Genomic DNA, 20,826 nt, shown 5'->3' with positions numbered 1-20,826 from the left:
TGAAGATGACTCACCTTCCTAAGTCCAAATCTGGCCTCAGACACTTACTAGCTATGTCTGGGCAAGTCACTTAATCCTGTTTACCTCAATTTCCTCATCAGTAAAATGAAAAGGAAAAGGAAATGGTAAACTATTTCAATATCTTTGCCAAGAAAACTCCAAACAGGATTACAAAGAGTTGGACACAAATGAAAAATGACAAAAACTATATTCCAAGTACTGTGTTTAATAATTCCAATTTTATGTTGCTCAATTTTTCAGTCAAACTATTCTCTTTTTCTCACAAGTATAATTTATTATGGTTTCTGGCTCTTCTCCTAATTTGTACTTTTATGTTGATTATTTCTCTCTAGACGGTCCTTTAACATGCTCACACAGCCATTAAGTCAAATCAGCCAATATTTATCAAAGACCCATCGCATGCATGGTGCTGGTAGACATTCCTATAGAATGCCTCATTTACCATTCTTGTCACAGTAGACCACAGACATAGCATGAGCAAGGAATGAAAACTATTGTTTTAAAAATCCTATGGGAGAGTCAGAGAGATTGAGAGAGACCGAGACAGACAGACAGAAATATGAGACAGAGACAGAGACACAGAGAAAGGCACAGATACCAAAAGGCAGACAGATAGAAAGAGAAAAAGGACAGAGGAGGGCAAAGAGATAGAGGCAGAAAGACAGAGTGACATGGAGGGGAGGACAAAGGACAGTTCTATCATGCAAAGCCAGAACAAATCAGCAAGGTGACATTGCAGCCAAAAAAAAAAGCTAATATCAGTCATTCAGTGATTCTGACTCTTCGTGACTATAGCATATCAGGCCCTTGTAACCTCCACTATATCCCAAAATCTGTCTGAGCTCATGTTCATTGTTTCCATTACACTATCCATCCATTTCATCTTCTGTCATCCTCTTTTCTTTTTGCTTTCAATCTTTTCCAACCTGAGGACTTCTAACAAGTAGCCAAAATTTTTAAACTTCAGCTTCAGTATTTAACCTTTCAGTGAATTTTTTTTTAAGTATTTAGACTTTCTTAAAAAGAGACATAAATTAGCAAATGAGATGATTATACTATTGAAACCTGTCCTGCAATTATGTTTTCATTTCTTTTGCCACATTTTATAATAATAACAATAATGTTAACAATAAGAACAGCATTTATATAGTACTTTAAGGTTTTCAAAGTGCTTTACAACTAATCATTTCATGCCCACAACCACCCTGAGTAGTAAATACTATTATAATTCCCATTTTTCTAGATAACAAAACTGAGGCAGGCGGCAGTTATAAAGCTCATAAAGCATCTGAGATAAGACTTGACTTTAGATCTTCCCAACTTCAAGTCCAACATTTTACCTCCTATGTCACTTACTTGCCCCTTTTAAAAGGATTATTGACTGTGAAGTGATCCAACCATTCTGGAGAGCAATTTGGAACTATGCTCAAAAAGTTATCAAACTGTGCATACCCTTTGACCCAGCATTGCTGCTATTGGGTTTATATCCCAAAGAGATTTTAAAGAAGGGAAAGGGACCTGTATGTGCAAGAATGTTTGTGGCAGCCCTTTTTGTAGTGACTAGAAACTGGAAATTGAGTAGATGCCCATCAATTGGAGAATGGCTGAATAAGTTGTGGTATGTGAATGTTATATAATATTATTGTTTTGTGAGAAATGACCAGCAGGATGATTTCAGAAAGGCCTGGAGAGATTTATATGAACTGATGCTGAGTGAAATGAGCAGGACCAGGAATATCATTGTACATGGCAACAGCAAGATTACACGATTATCAATTCTGATGGACATGGCTCTTCTCAACAATGAAATAATTCAGGCCATTTTCAATAGACTAGTGATGAAGAGAGACATTCACATCCAGAGAGAGAGGAGTATGGGGACTGAGTGTAGATCATAACATAGTAGTTTCATCTTTTTTTGTTATTGTTTGCTTACTTTTGTTTTCTTTCTCATTTTTTATCTGATTTTTCTTGTGCAGCACAATATTTGTGGGAATATGTATAGAAGAATTGCATATGTTTAACACACATTGGATTACTTGTTTAGGAGAGGGGGTGAGAAGAAGGGAGGGAGAGAGGGAGAAAAATCTGGAACATAAGGTTTTGCAGGGGTGAATGTTGAAAACTATCTTTGCATATATTTTGAAAATTCGAAGCTATTTTTTAAAAAAAGGATTCTTGATAAAGTGGAAAGAGTCTAGACAAGGATGACCAGGACGGTAAGGGCCTCAAAAACCATGCCATGTGAGAATCATTTGGATATTTGTAGCCTGGAGAAAGTAAGACTTTGTGGGGGAAAAGAACATGTGTGCTATGTCTACCAATATATGTGTATAAAGGGGCTATTAGATGAAAGAGGGCAAAAATTCATTCTGCCTGGTCTCAGAGAGTGGAAGGAAGTGGGAGTGTACTCTACATACTAAGAGTGTACCTACAGCCAGGTAATTTTAAGCTTGATAAAAGGGGGAAAAAATTCCCAATAATCAGTGGAATGGGCTGCTTGGGAGGTAATAATTATAATGATAGTTCTGATTTATTTAGTATTTACAGATGTGCAAAATGCTTTACATCCATGTTTTCTTGGACCCTTACAACAACCCTGCAAGACTGAAGTTACATAGGTAATGAGTCCCCTGTCACTAAGACAGGGTCTTCAAGGCAAAGCTAGATGACCACTTGTCAGGTATGTGATAGAGATAATTCCTTTTCAGGTTCAGGTGGGTCAAGATGTACTTTGAAGTCTCTAATTCTGAAAATCTGTGATTTTTTGATATCATAATCTGAACAAACCTGATATTAACTGAGTTGAATCCCTCAAAGGCTCCTTGATTCAAAAATATTCTGACATTATTTTGGGTATTCATTGGGAGCCCAACTAAATACTATATAGGGACATCTCGAATTGTCCTGATTTATATCTGGCTATTGGACCCAGATGGCTCTGGAGGAGAAAGTGAAGCAGGTAACCTTGCCCAGCTTAAATGCAATTCACTTGCATATCATGGCTCACCTCCCTGATGTATCTTCGAGAACAAAGAACAATGAAAAAATACTACATAATCATAAACTAATAGCATGGTGAATCTGAGGTAGTATTCATATATAATATATTGTGATTTACTCTTTATATATTTATGTCATAATAATAATAACATTATTGATGATAGATTTTTTTCAGTCATGTCTAACTCTTTGTGATTCTATTCAGACTTTTCTTAGAAAAAAACTGGAGTAGTTTGCCATTTCCTTCTCCAACTCATTTTACAGATGAGGAAACTGAGGCAAACAGAATTAAGTGATTTGTTCAGGAAATGAGTTTTATTGACTTTTCCTAACTCCAGATCCAGAGCTCTCTCCACTTCACCATCAACATCACCAGAAGCATTTTATTATGCATAAGGAATTGTGCTGTTTACTAGGTATACAAAGCTGAACACAAAAGGAAGTATTTTGGACTCCTCTTGATACACTCAGACTTTTCTATATAGTTCCATCAGAATAGAATTTACCTTGGCACCCAAAGTAGTTGCTGTCTCCTAGAGCAAAATAGCCATCTTCACATGTATTACAGGAATCACCACACACATGAGGTTTACAGTAACATTCTCCCTCTTTCTGTGGAATAATTAAACAAAAGATAAGGATTAAACTAATTTAAAATGAAAAAAGATTTTAACTCAAGAAAGATTTTTTAAAAAATATTTTTTACCAAAGATTTCTTTGTAAAAACTCCAACAAGGTATGAAAGGTCTGAAAATACACTTGAATACATATACTATACATTCATGGGTCTGCTGTATCCAATTTGGGCTGATTCTCAAAAGCCAACTGTTAAATTTTCAGTCTGAGCATTTACATCTTGATTAATTTACTTGATTAATTTACTGTTTTGTTGATTTCACTTTAGAAAGTGACTGAGAAAGTGTTAAAAATGCAAATTATGCAAACTTAAAAATATGTGTCAGGCATACATTTTTCCCTAGAAATCTAGGTATTAAACATATGCCAGCACACCCTTGTATGTAATTGTTGGGCCCTTAGTTATTTCCATTAAGGAATTCCATAATTGGTTTCTGTAACATTCTCATACATGTCATATGTCATATTCTTCACATTACCTGCTCACATTCTCCAACTCCACTTAGTGTTCCAGTCACATCACACTGGCATTCTGTGAAGACAGACAATATGAAAATGATCACATGTTTTAAAGAAGGCTTCAAATCAAGACTTACATGAAGACATTCTTCATGGCTCAGAGGACATGGAATATCTGCAATCTGACATTTGCAGGAAATATGGCCATGTATTTCTGGCATTTTAAGAACTTTCTTGTGGAAAAAACTTTTTAAGATAAATAAACTTCTCTGTGACAGATGAATATCATCCATATTTCATTAGCCAGCTTGTGGACATTGCAAGTAAGAGGTATAGCACACCAGAATTTTAAATGAAGTCTAGGTAAAAATTCAGCAGGTCAAGACATTAGTTCTGGAAAGGACCTCAGTGAAGTCCACCTAATCCAACCCCCTTCATTTACAGATTTGGAGATTGAGGCCTGGGAAGTATAATGATTTGCCCTTGGTCACACAGGGATTAAGTATCACAGGTGGGTTTGGACCCAGATCTTCTGACTTAAAAGCAAGTAAATACTCTTTCCACAATCTTGGAATTAATGAGTGGTATTTTGTTCTGTTTAGTAGCTTCCTCAGTTTCAAATATTATATGCCCCAAACTGATTATCTTTCCCCAAAACCTGTTTACTTCAACTCTTATTTATTTCTATTAAAAGTAATGCCACTTATTCAATTGCCCATCTTCAGAATATCCATTACCTTACTTCTATTGTAATGACACCCTCCGTCCCCATTTCAGGCCCTTATTACTACCTTACCTGGAGCACTGTAATATCCTCTTTCTGCCTTTGTCTTAGCAATATATTCTTTATATCAAAGTTTCTTAAACTGTGGGTCATGAGTCCATATGGGATGGCACAATTGGATGTGAGGATCATGAAATTATTTACCTCTTTTATAAAACTATACACTCAAGATCATGTAAACATTTCTTGGGCAAAAGGGGGTAGGAAAAGTTTAAAAAACCCAGCTTATATTAGTTACTATTACTATTAGACTAGTAATTCCAAAAATAGAGGGATTATACATATATATATATATATATATATGTGTGTGTGTGTGTGTGTGTGTGTGTGTATACACATATACACACATATATACATACATATATATGCATATATATTAAATTTATATTTGTGTTAAATGCACAGAACAGAGGAAGTTCAGAAGGAAGTACATATAAGCAAGACACTTTTAAAAGTCATATATGGAATTTATTATACATACATATAATTATTTAAAGTAAGCAGTATGAAATGGAGTTTCAGTTTCATATAAAATCCTCTTTTCATATTCTCAGAATAAAAAGTAAAATGAAAGGAAAAGATGGGAACACCAGAAACTTCTCCAAAAATTGACTAATTACATGCCATTTACTTCAAATTAAACATTTGTGGCTTGTAGAACTAAAACAAAATCTGCAAACAAAAGAAAAGAATATAATGTCTAAGGAACGAAAACCATATGCCCTAAAAGTCCCAGAGGATATGAAGAGTAACTGGCTATTAATTTGTTAGTTTCTGAGAAAGTTGCCTGAAAGTTCCATGGAATGCGAAATTTTCTTGATTGCCACAAAGCCTTTGATTCAGTCTCAGGACTGGGTTATTATTCATGTGCAGCAAAGACATGATCCAGTGCCCCTGGCATCTCAAAAAGACATTCCACCATCAGACTTCATGCATCTTCATTGACTGTCTCATGACTAGATTTCTCTCCCTCCTCATCTCTACTTCTTGCCCTTCCTGGCTTTCTTCAAGTCTCTGATAAGAGACTTGTCCTAAGAAGTTTCTTAATCCTCATACCTTTCCTTTTAATTTTAATTTTATTTCTAGAATGTGACATAATACTATCTAGGATTTCTCTATTGCACTTATAATGCTCCATTTCTGGAGTTATGGTTATTTCTCTAAGTATTCTAACTTCTTTTTGTAGTTTAAGATTTGTGAGGACAAGGACCACAATGCCTTCTTTATATTTATATCTTCCCAAGAACCTAGCAGCATACTTGGAGCCAATACAGAGTTCTTTGCATGTTTGTTGAACTAAATTGAATTCAAAGTTCTTGAGCCAATGTCAACAGAAATATAAAATGAAATCAAAGAGAATAAACTGAAAGTCCACAGTAAGAAAACACTTAATTAATTATTGCCTTAGTGGTCAATGAAATATGGCTGGAGATCAGGGCAATCAAACTGCTGTGGAGATTTTGAAACTCATAGAATTTCTTAGCAGAAGGTGAAATCATTCAAATGTCCTAATGGGTTTCAGAGGAACAGCTTTGACTAAAATGAAAAACTTGGATTGGTTCCGCCACTGTGATAAAGAACATTAAAATAAATCTCAATATGGCCAAGAGTTGTGGGTAGAAAATCTTACCTGAACATCCATCAGGATTTTCATCTGCTAGATTCCAGTATAATGGCTTGCAGATGCTGCAGGTAGGACCTTTGACATAAAGCTGGCACTGGCAATACCCCTATTGGGGAAAAATAATCCAACATGTGGAATCTTGGAGTCAAAGCAATCAATCAAAGCTCTCAGAGCAAAAGCTTGGCATGGAAATCTATTCTGGCAACAACGAGTAGGAACTAAGTACATTCAGAAAGAGATTTTTATTACAAAGTTTGCATTGTATGCACAAATTTGAGAAACAAGCATTCTATTTCTCTGAGAGTGTGGAGGCTTCTTTTATAGAATTTTAGTAAAACCTACTGGTTTTTAATTCCTTACAAAGCTCCACAATACAATGGTGTTTACTTTGTATGATGCCATGTGCTAAACCTGAGGCACTTCCAAGCTTCCAGGATCATAACTGATAGGTCCTGGGTGTCTAAGAGAGGATTTGAGTGCAGGTCTTCCTGTCTCTGAGGTAAGCACTCTCTCTAATATGTCAGCTAGCTATAATGACCCCAGCTTACCTAAGGCAGGTAAAAATCCCCCAAAGGAAATCTGTATAATGATAGACAGAGTGATACCAAATATATTTTATTTATTCTGCACATTTGCATCTTTAAATGAAAGCCCCATCTCCACAAAAATAACACATTTAGAGTCACAAAGCATCGGTTCCGAAAAGGATGATAGAGACTATCCCACACAAAAATAAGGCTTAGAGATGCCAAGTAAATTTGATCAAAATTATATAGCTAGTCCTCTAACTCTTAAAACAAATCCTTTACTCACTAATGTGTACTGCCAAATGCCACCTTATAATTTTATAATTCAATTGATTCTAACCCTTTAAGTTAAGTCAGGCAAATATTATCATCCCCATTTACAGCTAAGGAAACTAAAGTTCAAAGAAATAAACCCATTGATCACCAGGTTAGTTCTCTTGCCTCTATATTGTGTCATCTCTTAAAATTCTAATATCTTTCTTTTAAAAATATGGTCCCCCTTCATATTTTATTCTAAGAAGCTTTAATAGTTCTTAAACTGAGGAACATAATAGAGGCTCAAACTGTTGTTTTCTAAACTTGTACTTACAGAACTGGAATCTAGAGTGCCAGCAGGGTTACATTCACTACTGAAACCTATATGAAATTCAGAAAAAAAAAGTCTTTTTTATCATTGTGGGTCACAGAATTTTTAAACATACACACACTTTAACAAAAAACAAAAAACAAAAAAAAAAAAAAGATATTGCCTCTCATACAAATCTTTCAATGGATAAACATCAGGAATTCCTTTATTCATCATCATCCTTAAGAATAGAGTTCAGATAAAAAAAAATCAGGATTTTTTTTTACTCTGTATAAAGACATTATCTGACATTACTGATAAAGATTGATTTCTATTAGAAGCTTAAGGTTAGGGATGGGAGGGTGGAAACTGAGGTAGGAACCTAGAAATAACAATTTGAGTAAGTTTAATTTTGTCCAGGAGAGGGCAACATTGCACCAATTTTCAGCAAATATTCAATTAAGCTACCTGAAGAATTAGGGATGGTTTTTAGGCTCACAAGTCTAGCATAGACCTTCTAGTCTGACCCCTTGTTTTATAGTGGAGGAAATGACATCCAGGAGGGCAGAGAAAGGATAATGAAATCAATGCCTTAAACCCTGGACAAAGGCATTTCTTTATCCCCTTATATGACATGCTGCTTCTAACACTAAAGCCTATTTTTCAACTCTTAAAGACAATCCTTCTAACATTAATGACCACATTTAGGAAATATAATACAGCCAACATCATGTAAATCTCTTTAAAAATTCAGCCGTTTGCAGTGCCACAGGGTCTTCAGGAGCTGTGTCTGTCTTACATGTTAAGATAAATTCCTACCATGAGTTATCATTCATTACTGACTTCCTGCTTAAATTTGTCTACTATCCTCTGCTCCTTCTCAATTCAATCCCTGCTGTTCCTCCTCAAGACTGCTTACTCCCTCATTCTTAAAAAACACTTCTTTGGACCCTGACATGATGTCAAGCTATTTTCCTGTGGTCATTCCTTCCTTTTATTACAAAATTCATTAAAGAAAAACCATCTATATACACACTCTGACTCAGTTTCTTTACCTCCCACTCACTTCTCATCTCCTTGCAATCTAGTTCCTGACCTTGACATTCCAAGCTCACTAACAATCTCTTAACTGGGTAACTCAATTATCCTTCTTTGGTTCTAGTGTTTTAAGATCTCTTTCAGAGCTAGAATTCTAGGATTTTATGAAAAATAAGTGATCAATAGCAGCTGAGAGGGTGTTAATTGGAATTTTTCCTATTCATTAGGAATTGATTCTGATAATCTAGTTTAACTTTTGGATGTTTGTTGTTGGATTTTCCATTCAAGCAAAAGGGAACGCATTGGACATCTCTGTATGCAAAGAATATACAGCGTATGATTGCAAGAAACCTCAAAATTCACAATTTGCAGAGAACTTCTAAAAATCCTCTAAGCCATGCATGAAAATTTACTAGACTTTTCTGGGTAAGTGCTGCTGACATAAAGCATTCAATAATGGATGAGATGAATTTTGGTGGAAGGCATCAAATCTTGTAGGGCTGATTTTGTAGGGTCAAAGATCTAGAGTTAGAAGGAAATTAGTTCTCTAGTCATAAGAACTTGGACCTAAAGTCTGAAGAGATGTCAATGGGCATTTAATCCAATTTCTTCATTTTGTGGATGAGGTTAAATGACTTTCCCAATGTCACATGGATACTAAGGGTCAAACCCAAGATTCAAATTTAGTTAGATCCTATGACTCCAAGATCAGCATTCTTTCCACAGATTGCCTCTCTAAAGAAATATTAATTAATTCTTTTCTTAATTACCATTAATTAGTTAATTTATTATTAAATCATTAAGTTAACCATGATTTGACCAGATTTGGGCATACCTACCTTGGCAGTGGGGAAAATCATAGGCTCCTGAAAGGCACTGATCACATAGCTGTCCTGTAATTCCCGGCCGGCATTCACACTGCCCAGTAACTGGATCACATGTAGTCTGGTATGAACCAAGGGGTGAGCACTGACAAGCTAGATTGAAACACACCATCAGACTTGATAATCAGCATTTAACTATCCAACATGATTATATCAGGCAAGGTAAGCCCCAAAGTGCCTTTACTTTTACAGTAATTAGTAGTTGAGGAAAGTGGAGGAAGGGAATGTTTTAAGGAAGGGAAGTAGGTCTTCTCTTAGAGATTTAAATTCAACCCTTTATTTCTGAGTGGGCAAAAAACCACTTCAAAGAGTTCACCTTTCTACCTCTTCAAAGCCTTTTGTGGTAGACAGACTGAAGGAATTGGCTTGGTCAAGGGTTGAAAAGTAATCTATCCCATCTCTTGTTCTCCCCGTGTTTTGAATCTAACCAATTTATGTGACACTGGACAGTAGTGGGATTAAGAAGAAGTTTTATCCTGGTTTACAACACAGTAAGCAAACTGATTATATTAGTGAGTGGCTATCTGCCAAGCGAGAAACTGCTTTACAAGCCTGGAACATCATATTAACAAGAGTGGATCACTTAATATTGCTAATCAATGTTACCTTCTGATGCAACTCATGAACATTTTCAAACATATTTCTGACCCTTTTAAATCTGCCCTTAGTTTCAGACTATTAAGTTATTTGGTATCAGTGGTTACAAAAGTATCCTCACTACCTGGGGCTTCGAGACAGAACAGAGCAATGGGCTCAAATCACACCACAATTTATTTGAATCCTACTACAAACAGTTTATTTAAAGGCATCTTCTAGTTGTAAAGCTTCTCTCACCTCTGAGCTTAAGTTTCTTAGAATCCCTTGGGGCAGGTATCAGATCTAACTGTTTTCTTTATGTGATACCTGGCAGACAACCGTACATAGCACTAAAGGTAATACAATGGGGTTTGTTTGACTTTTTATTAGACAGTACTCTTCTGCCATGTCTGTCTGCAGGAGCCAGTGCCTGCAGTAAAATTGTTTTTAGGGAATTTTCCTTGGCTGTTGCTTCTACTTCTGCAGCAGAGGAAATTAAGTCAAAGAAAAGAGTTGATTACTTACAAAAGCAACTGGGATAGCTGTAATAATCAGGAGCACACTGGGTGCAGCTCAGGCCAGCATAATTAGGGTAACACCGACACTGCCCTCTGGGTCCACAAGCACCATCCTGGGAGCCAAGCGGGTCACAGTTACACTCTGGGAGCAAAAACAAAAGAAGTGAAATACAAATACTTTTTTGAAAAAAATCCTGAGAACTATCCACTCTGGCATCAATCTTTTGATTTCTAATCAACTATGAACCAACATCTACCAATTCCAAATTGAACAATGTCTAATGTTGGTTACCTTTTTATCCCCCTTGAAAGCCTCAGGACTTTTTTTTTAACCATTATTATTTATAATTCCAATCTTTCTGTTGTTTTTTTTTCCTGGCTCTTCTCCATCCCACTAAGTTTAAAATTCTTCTTTCTCATTTGAAACTTATTATTAAAGGGACAGTAGATGGCTCAGTGGATAGAGCAACAGCCCTGAAGTCAGGAGGATCTGAGTTCAAATCTGGTTTCAGACACTTAACACTTCCTAGCTGTGTGACCCTGGGCAGGTCACTTAATTCCAAATGCCTCAAGAAAAAAATAAAATAAAATAAGTGGTAAAAGAATATAAACAGGTAGTTCTCAAAGGAAAAAATCCAAGCTATCAATGGCCATATAAAAACATTCCAAATCACTAAAAATTAGAAAAAATATAAATTAAAACAGTCTGAAGATCAACTGTATCTAATTAAATGGAAAACATTATGAAAAAAGAAGGAAAGAAAATGAAATGTTCTGGAAGATCTATGGAATACTGGAACACTGGTGTACTGTTGGTCCAAATGAAGAGGGGACCCCAGAACTCTGAAAATCCTTGAAGGAGAAAATCTCCTTCAACTCTGCTTCAACAAGGGACATTGCCCTAAGTCTTTTTCCTTTAAATGAATTTAAGTTTTGACTGCTTGAGGGGGGAATGAAGACGGAACCCCAATGCTGAAAATCCTCAAAGGAGAAAACCTCCTTGGACTCTGCCTCAGGGAGGGGACTCCATCCCAAGCACAAACAGTTTCCTCTTTGTTATCTGGGTGGAGTGGACTCAGTCCCGAAACCCAATGAATTCAATTTAAATTCTATCCCTGGCTGAAACCCAGCAAAGGGCCAACCTGAGACTCTTCTTATGAGCCCCCTTCAACTTGTAGCCAAAGCCCCCTATTATAAAAGAGCCAAACTACAACCCTTTCTTTGCAGAGGTTCCAAACATGCCATGCTATGCTATGCTTGGCAAACCAAGGGGCTCTGCCCACTGGAATATTATTTCCAGTGCCATCTTCTCTTTATCCTCATCTATTTCCTTAACTAGACTTTAACCTTACTTCCAATCCCCATAATAAACCTCTTTTATCAATCTAGGTTTTAGGGTCTGTAAATCCTTTACAGAGAACTGCTTGTGCCTCCAGAAAGGGAGTCCTCAAAACTCCCTACCCTTGAACTGCCACTAGACTTTATTTAACTCCCTAACCACCAGAAACCTAATTTCATTTGGATTCCCCAAATCTAAACCTCATCACAACCATTCTGGGAAGCAATTTGAAATTATGCTCTCAAAGTCACTGAATTGTGTATATTTTTGACCCCATGATACCACTTGTAGGCCTATTCCCTAAAGGTATCAAAGACAAAAAGATCTATCTGTACCAAAAAATATTTACAGAATGTCTTTTCATTGTAGAAAGTATGAAACAAAGAAGATGTCCATCAATTAGAGAATGGCTGAACATGCTATGATATAGGAAAGTAATGGAACATTATTAAGAAATGGCAAAATGGATGATTTCAGAGAAATCATTTAATTTTTATTTTACTTTTAAATTTAAAATATTTTTATTTTCCTCAGTTACACATAAAGCAAAATTTTTTTTGGTTATGCATGTACATCCATTTTTTTTACTATTGCCTTATGAGTCAAGGTGGAAGAGAAAAATCAGAACAAAAGGAGAAAACTACAAGGAAAAAAAAAACAGAAGAAAAAAGAGTGAACAAAGCATATGTTGATTTTTATTCAGTCTCCATAGTTTTTTCTCTGGATGCAGATGGTGTTTTCCATCTAAAGTTGAAATTTCTTTGGATCACCAAATCACTGAGAAGAAATAAGTCTACCATAGTTGATCATCGCACAATCCTGCTGTTAACTGTGAACAATGTTTTCCTGGTTCTGCTTGTTTCACTCAGCATCAGTTCATGCAATTATTCACAGAACTTTCTAAAGTCAGTCCATTTGTTGTTTTTGAATAGAACAACAATATCCAATTACTTTCATATACTACCCTCTACTGATTTGTAAAAATAAGATTACTTTAATGACCTCTGAGGTGCCTTAAATTTTATATACCAATGACTATAATAGTTGTTAACATCTCAGTGGAAATTTAAGATTTGCAAACTATGCACTTTTTTCTCCTTTGATGCTTATGACAATCCTGGGAGATAGGTGCAAATTTATCTCCACTTTACAGATTAGAAAACTGAGTCCAACAGAGGTTAAGTAATTTTCTCATGATCACAGATCTAGTGGAAGTCAGAGGTTGGATTTGAACACACGTTTTCCTGACTCTAGGTTTGTTCTCTGATAAATGAGACTATGCATATAAAAGTGAGTAAATGCTTTATAAAAATAAGTAATTGTTAAATTCCACATAAATGCATAATCACAATAATATTAATAATGGTTAGCATTCATATAACAACTACTATAATTCTAGGTTAAATACTTTACAAATATTATGTCATTTGATACTTCGATACATATTTGTATGGGCAAACCAGGGTCCTCAAAAGTTATGTCAGGAAAGCAGTTCTGGTAGGAGGAAAGAGCTGACTCTGAATTTACAGACTTGGTTCAAATCCTAACTTTACACTTAAAAAGTCACTTACTTTACCCAAGTCTCAATTTCCTCAATAGCTAAATGGGGGCAAGGGGCAGGTATTGGTCTAGATGACCTCTGAGATCCCTTTCAGCTCTAAATTCGTGATCCTGTTATCCTACCAACCTGTAGACACAATTGGAAGACTGTGTGTCTGTTATCTGAGGACCAGTTAAAGTTGAAAGAGACTCATCACCAGCTGGGATATGCCGTGATGGATTTTTCCATTCTCATAATTTTGAAATAATTCCAGACTCAAGAAGGAGCCATAATTGGTATCAATGGAGGGAATCCACATAGACAAAAAAAAGTGTTGAATTATTGTTATTCCATGGTTCTAATGAGCAAAAAAAAAAAAAAAAAGAAGAAGATAAACAAAGTTCTTTATGGCTCAGGGACAGCCTCTTAGTCATAGCAGTTGAAAAGCATTTTTCCTCAGTAGTGCCAACAAATTGGCAACTCTCTCAGCTGAGGGCAGCCCACACACAGAGCATATTCTGATCTGTTCTTATGATTGCCTGGCCCTAAGGGGTACAGGCCAGAGGGGAAAACTGCAACCCCCTTTTATGTAACTGCTCCAGTCTTCTGCCAGATGAGAAGGCAATAAGACGGCAAACTAGGTAGAGATTTCTCTTTAGACTCACGCCCCCAACATACACCCCTCAATTCTTCCCCTTAGACCATCAGTATTTTCTCACTTCCCCCTCTTGCTTTGAAGCTTCTCCCAGCAGCAAAAGCAGGCTTCTCCAAATAGCTTACAGTTTGGGACCTTTCCTCAGCTCCTTCTCCAATCTCTCTTTCCTTCTTTCTCTTCTCTCTCTCCAACAATCAAATCCAAGTGCTGTCCTTAACTTTGATTCTTTTATTGACCCATTTAATTTATTTGAGAACTGAATCTATTCTAATGCCATAGAAAGAAATAAGAACTAGATCTCTTATTTTACTGGTATAAAGAAATGCTAGATGAGGAAAGACCTTCTAAGAATTCAGGTTAGTTGACAAGATCTCACAGCCAGGATATGTCAGAAATTAGACATGAACCCAGGTTTTCTTGTCTTTCAGGCCAAGATAATAAGTAAAAATTGTTAAAGGTGCTACTTCTTCCAGCTGCTAAAAGTGCTATTACTTCTTGTTTTGGGTGCCTTTGTGGAGGTGCCTAAATGGAAGGACATGCTTCTAGGGTTGGATCTTTCTAGTACTTTTTCAGCCATAATAAGTGATGCTTCATCAAGGAAAGAGCACTCTTTGTTCCTTTAATTTACACTGCTAGATAAGGCTGTGTGATCTCTGGGCAAATCACTTAACTCTGTTTGCTTCATCTGTAAAAGGAAATATAGAAGGACACACTAAACCAGTCCAGTATCTTTGCCAAGAAAAGCCCTCATTGAATCATGGAGAGTAGAATACAACTGAAATGATTGAAAATTAAAAGTTTATATTATAAAGAGGCTAGCAATTCTGTCTACAAAGAGGGTCAGCCCAATGTAAAAATACTTATTGAATTGAATAACTTTCTGCTCCACCTCAAGTAAGTGACTTGAATGGATATCTTCTCTCTCCATCTCCTTCATTTTCAGCTTCCTTTTATTATTGTTGTTATCATTTTATATTTATATCATTTTATAAATTATTTAGGCATTTTAAGAAAAGTTCCCAGACCAATCAAGTGACTTAAATAGATATTTTCTCTCATCATCTCCTTCATTTCCAGCTTCCTTTTATTATCATTATCATCTTACATTTATATTATTTAAAAAATCATTTAGGCAGCTTTTTGAAGACAAGAACTATATATTTTTGTCTTTTTGTTTTCAGAGTGGCACAAAGTGATTAATAAACATTTGCTGACAACTCCTCCTTTACATTCCCTTCTTTATCCCTTTTCTGAATTACACTTGTAAATCACCTCATCTTTCTAGATGAGTCTCATTTCCTCATCTAGATTTCGAGAGATTGGAATCTAGATAATCTGTTAAAATCCTATCCAAATTCAACTGTATTCTACATTTTATAGCAGATTGGTACAATCTCTTTTATTCTAATTTATTCCCTCCGTTTCAGGGACATGGCTTTTGTAGGTATCTAGTCTCTGGCTGTCAGGGAGTGTACTCCTTGGGAAATGCCTGGTAGAGTCAGATAGTGATGGTCCTTGGGTTTGCATCCCCATAGCAACTCTTCCCAAGTAAGCATCACAGGAACCAACTTCTGCAGCCGCATGGGGGTTTCCTTCCCTGTGGGATTTGGGACACTGTTCCCAGGAATCACAATACAGGTTTCAGGGCAAACTCCGGGAGAGCACAGATACAAGTAACTGCCATAGTGATAACTAGAGGTTGCTTCCACTTGTACTCAAAGACACTAGGGGGAGCTCCTAGATCTGAGCATGTTCCCTTAATTATAGAATCCCATGTTACAGCTGTAAAGGATCTCCAACCTAGGAAGCCTAGGATCTAATCACAGAAAATAAAGGGCTCTTATAAAAAGATATTATACTAGCTGGAAAGATTCCTCCCTTTAGGAAAGATGAACAGAATTCCTTTGGTTGAATTGAAGGGGCAAAGTCATTGGCCATGGTTCTGAAACCCCCTTAAAGGGCTGGGCTTTTTAGTTCTGAAGACTGGGCAGAAATCAAGGAAGAACCTGGAAAGCTAGCAGAGCTGAGAATATACAGCGTCAGCCACCAGAACAGGTGCCAGGATTTGGAGAGCAAAGCTATGTGAACCAAATGGGCAGGAGGCATGTCAGGACAGATGCTTTATTGCAGAAATGCTCTGCCACAATCCCCCCTCTCCCCATTAAAGACTTCAAGGTGATCATTTTGGATGTCATTCCTTCCTCCCATTGGAAACTGAGGTTCTATTTCTTAACAGGAACAAGAGAAAGAAGAGAAAGAGGAGGAAGAAGACAACGAATTAGAAATAACTAGCATTTATGTAGCACTTTAAGGTTTGCCAAGTACTTTACCTAGAAAATGTAAAAGGTAGATGTTTTTCCATAGTTCTATGTCTTGCTGGGGAGTTAGAAATACAATAAAATAGAGAATTATAAATTCTTCTTTTATGCAACTTCTTAAAAAGGAAAGAGAATATTTATATCAAAAAATCTCACTGGTTGGAGCATATTTTGCTGTGGGGAATGATGAAGTGGTGGTTTTAGAAAAACATGGCAATACCTATGAGAACTGATGCAAAGTAAACAAGGAACCATTTTGCATAATAATAGCAATGTTAGAACGATGATTTTTACAGCTGTGAACAATTTGGCTACTCTGATCAATACAATGATCCAAGACAATTCCAAAAAATTCATGATGAAAATCTTTCTTTCCAGGGAGAAAGACTGATGAACTCTGAGTGCAAATAAAAGCATAATTTTCTCACTTTATTTTTCTTGCTTATTTAAAAAGTATGGTTAAAATGGAAATATTTTATATTAATTTTCATATATAATTGATGTCATTTTGCTCATCTTCTCTGTGAGTGGGGGAGGAGTGGGAGGAAGGGAAAGAATTTGAAATTGAAAATTTTAAAAGAAAAGAATATTAAAAATGAATAAAAAGTACATTTAAAAAATACCCATTGGTCTTTCTAGCTTTCCTCTTTTCCCTCTAGTGCACAACCATCTTCCAGTTATCTAAACTCACAAAGATTATCCATGACCCTTTCTTGTCTTTTCATTGGATCCCCAGAGCTTATTATAGCATCTGGCATAGATAAGCACTTAAGAAATACTTGTTGATTAATTCCTTCTTCTTTATCCTTTCATATTGAATCAATTATCGATACAATATCCTATTGGGCCAGTCTCTCCCTTCTTCAATATATCCTCTGCCAAATTTACATTCCTGACTCATAGATCCGACCAGGTTATACCCCTACTTAAGGAAGCCCCAGTGATTTCCTATTGTCTCCAGAATAAAATACCAATTCCTGTGCATGGCATTTAAAGTTCTTCATGACTATATTCCAACCTAGCTTTGGAGTCTCACTTCTCTTCCCTTCCTACACTCCCATTCCAGCCAAACAACTTTAATGGTGGTTCAATATTAAGGAAACTATTAGCATAATAGACTATATCAATAACCAAATTAACAAAAACCATATAATTATCTCAATAGATGCAGAAAAAGCATTTTAATAAAATTCAATATTCATTTCTATTAAAAAAAACACACTAGAGAATATAGGAATAAATGGACTTTTCCTTAAAATAGTCAGTAGCATCTATTTAGCATCATCAGCAAGCATCATATGAAATGGTGATAAATTGGAACCATTCCCAATAAGATCAGGGGTGAAACAAGGTTACCCACTATCACCATTACTATTTAATATTGTATTAGAAATGCTAGCTTTGGCAATAAGAGAATAAAAAGAGATTAAAGGAATTAGAGTTGGTAAGGAGGAAACCAAATTATCACTCTTTGCAAATGATATGATGGTATGCTTAGAGAACCCCAGAGATTCTACTAAAAAGCTATTAGAAATAATTCACAACTTTAGCAAAGTTGCAGGATACAAAATAAACCCACATAAATCCTCAGCATTTTTATATAGCACTAACAAAACCCAACAGCAAGAGATACAAAGAGAAATTCCATGTAAAAGAACTGTCAATAGTATAAAATATTTGGGAATCTGTCTGTCAAAGGAAAGTCAGGAACTATATGAGCAAAACTACAAAACACTTTCTACACAAATAAAATGAGATCTAAATAATTGGGAAAATATCAAGTGCTCTTGGGTAAACTGAGTGAATATAATAAAGATGACAATACTATCTAAACTAATCTATTTATTTAGTGCTATTTATTTATTCCCAAGAAACTATTTTACTGACCTAGAAAAATTAACAACAAAATTCATGAAAATGAAGATGGCCTAGCTGTACCAGATCTAAAACTATATTATAAAGCAGTGGTCTTTAAAACCATTTGGTACTGGCTAGGAAATAGACTAGTTGATCAGTGGAATAGGTTGATTTATAAGACAAAATAGTCAATGACTATGGTAGTCTAGTGTTTGACAACCCTAAAGACCCCAGCTTTTGGGATAAGAATTCACTATTTGACAAAAACTGCTGGGAAAACTGGAAATTAGTATGGCAGAAATTAGACATGGACCCACACCTAACACCATATACTAAGATAAAGTCAAAATGAGTTTATGATCTAGACATAAAGAATGAGATTATAAATAAATTAGAGGAACATAGGATAGTTTACCTCTCAGACCTATGGAAGAGGAAGGAATTTATGACCAAAGAGGAACTAGATATCATTATTGATCACTAAATAGAAAATTTTGATTATATTAAGTTAAAAGGGTTTTTACAAACAAAACTAATGCAGACAAGATTAGAAATGAAGCAAAGCATTTTTACATTCAAAGGGTTGGATGAAGGCCTCATTTCTAAAATATATAATTAACTCAAATTTATAAGAATTCAAATCATTCTCTAATGGATAAGTGAGCAAATGATACGAGCACACAATTTTCAGATGAAGAAATTGAAACTATTTCTAGTCATATGAAAAGATGCTCCAAATCACTACTGATCAAAGAAATGCCAATTAACACAATTCTGAGCTACCACTACCCACCTCTCAGATTGGCTAAGATGACAGGAAAAGATAATGATGAATGTTGGAGGGGATGTGGAAAAACTGGGACACTGATACATTGTTGGTGGATCTGTGAACGGATCCAACCATTCTGGAGAGCAATTTTGAATGCTCAAAAAGTTATCAGACTGTGCATACCCTTTGACCCAGCAGTGTTTTTACTGGGCTAATATCCCAAAGAGATTTTAAAGAAGGAAAAGGAACCTGTATGTGCAAAAATGTTTGTGGCAGTCCTTTTTGTAGTGGCTAGAAACTGGAAACTGAATGGATGCCCATCAATTGGAGAATGGCTGAATAAATTATGGTATATGAACACTATGGAATATTATTGTTCTGTAAGAAATGACCAACAGTATGATTTCAGGGAGGCCTGGAGAGACTTACATGAACTGATATTGAGTAAAATGAGCAGAACCAGGAGATCATTATACACGGCAAAAACAAGACTATATGACGATCAGTTCTGATGGACATGGCTCTCTTTAGCAATGAGATGATTCAAACCAGTCACAATTGTTCAGTGATGAAGAGAGCCATCTACACCTAGAAAGAGGACTGTGGGAACTAAGTGTGGACTTTTCTGTTGATGTTTTCTTGCATTTTGTTTCCATTCTCAGGTGTTTTTTTTTCCTTCTTGATCTTATTTTTCTTGTGCAGCAAGATAACGGTATAAATATGTATATGTATATTGGATTTAACATATATTTTAACATATTTAACATGTATTGGACTACCTGCCATCTAGGGGAGGGGGGGAGGGGAAGGAGGGGAAAATTTGGAACAGAAAATTTTGCAAGAGTCAGTGTTGAATAATTACCCATTCATATGTTTTGTAAATAAAAAGCTTTAATAAAATAAAAAAAAATAAATTGGCCAAATGAAAAAAAAAATTAACTTCAAATTGTCTCAAAATAGATAGCTTATCCAAGTAGGGACATGCAAAGCATATTAATCTACATATTTGATCCAAATTACTGGGCCCTGTTCTTGAGGCCCACCTAATTACTTCATGCCAAGATGTAGTCCCTTGGGTAAAATTGAGAAACTAGGCAAGGCAATTAATGATGTATCCCAACACCCTCCTAAAAACAGAAACTTTATTGTAAGGGACTCCATGTTGGAGCCAGTTTTTAGTAATACTGTTGACAAGGTTCATTGCCCTCCAGTTATATATACGTGCATCTTTGAAAACACTAGAATAACAATGTCAAGGACAAATGTTGGCTTTTTTTTTTTTTACCTGCAAATACTTTTTGATCACTTTTTGAAAAGATTCTTTATTCTCTACCTAAAAGAACAAAAATCTAAGAACTTTACTGAGTCAACCACCAAATGATTTTTAAAAAGCAGAGCATTGTGCTTTCAGAAAAGTCTGGAGTGCATTAAAGGGATTTAATATAAAACATAAAACTACGGTACTGGGTTGGCAGGAAAAATTAGGAGTATTTTACAAATACTGAAGAGCAAGGCAAGAAGAGAAAACTTCATGGGCCATCTGATATAGCAACTCAATATATGTTGATCTGATTGAAAACTTCCCTAGATTTATTATTTTTTTTCCTCAGAAAAGATCACAAAGGCTAGAAAGATAAAGATAATTACAAATGTACAGGTTGGTGATAGAGATGGGGTGGAGAAGTTACCAGCCAAATAAGAAAGGAAAAACAA

The 20,826-nt window shown here is 35.7% G+C and overlaps 1 protein-coding gene across 1 annotated transcript in view; it reads right to left on the bottom strand.

Moving 5' to 3' along the window:
- LAMA3 (laminin subunit alpha 3) overlaps positions 1 to 20,826 on the bottom strand; it is a 309,755-nt gene that overhangs the window by 169,463 nt on the left and 119,466 nt on the right. The window contains 6 exon segments of the mRNA XM_074276692.1: positions 3,531 to 3,636; positions 4,140 to 4,192; positions 6,534 to 6,633; positions 7,644 to 7,690; positions 9,497 to 9,634; positions 10,643 to 10,777. Of these exon segments, the coding sequence (XP_074132793.1) occupies positions 3,531 to 3,636; positions 4,140 to 4,192; positions 6,534 to 6,633; positions 7,644 to 7,690; positions 9,497 to 9,634; positions 10,643 to 10,777 (579 nt within the window).

Source organism: Sminthopsis crassicaudata, chromosome 1 (genome assembly GCF_048593235.1).
Source record: "Sminthopsis crassicaudata isolate SCR6 chromosome 1, ASM4859323v1, whole genome shotgun sequence".
NCBI lineage: Eukaryota > Metazoa > Chordata > Mammalia > Dasyuromorphia > Dasyuridae > Sminthopsis > Sminthopsis crassicaudata.
The sequence above is the reverse complement of the archived record's forward strand: the minus strand, read 5'-3'. Positions and strand labels throughout refer to the sequence as shown.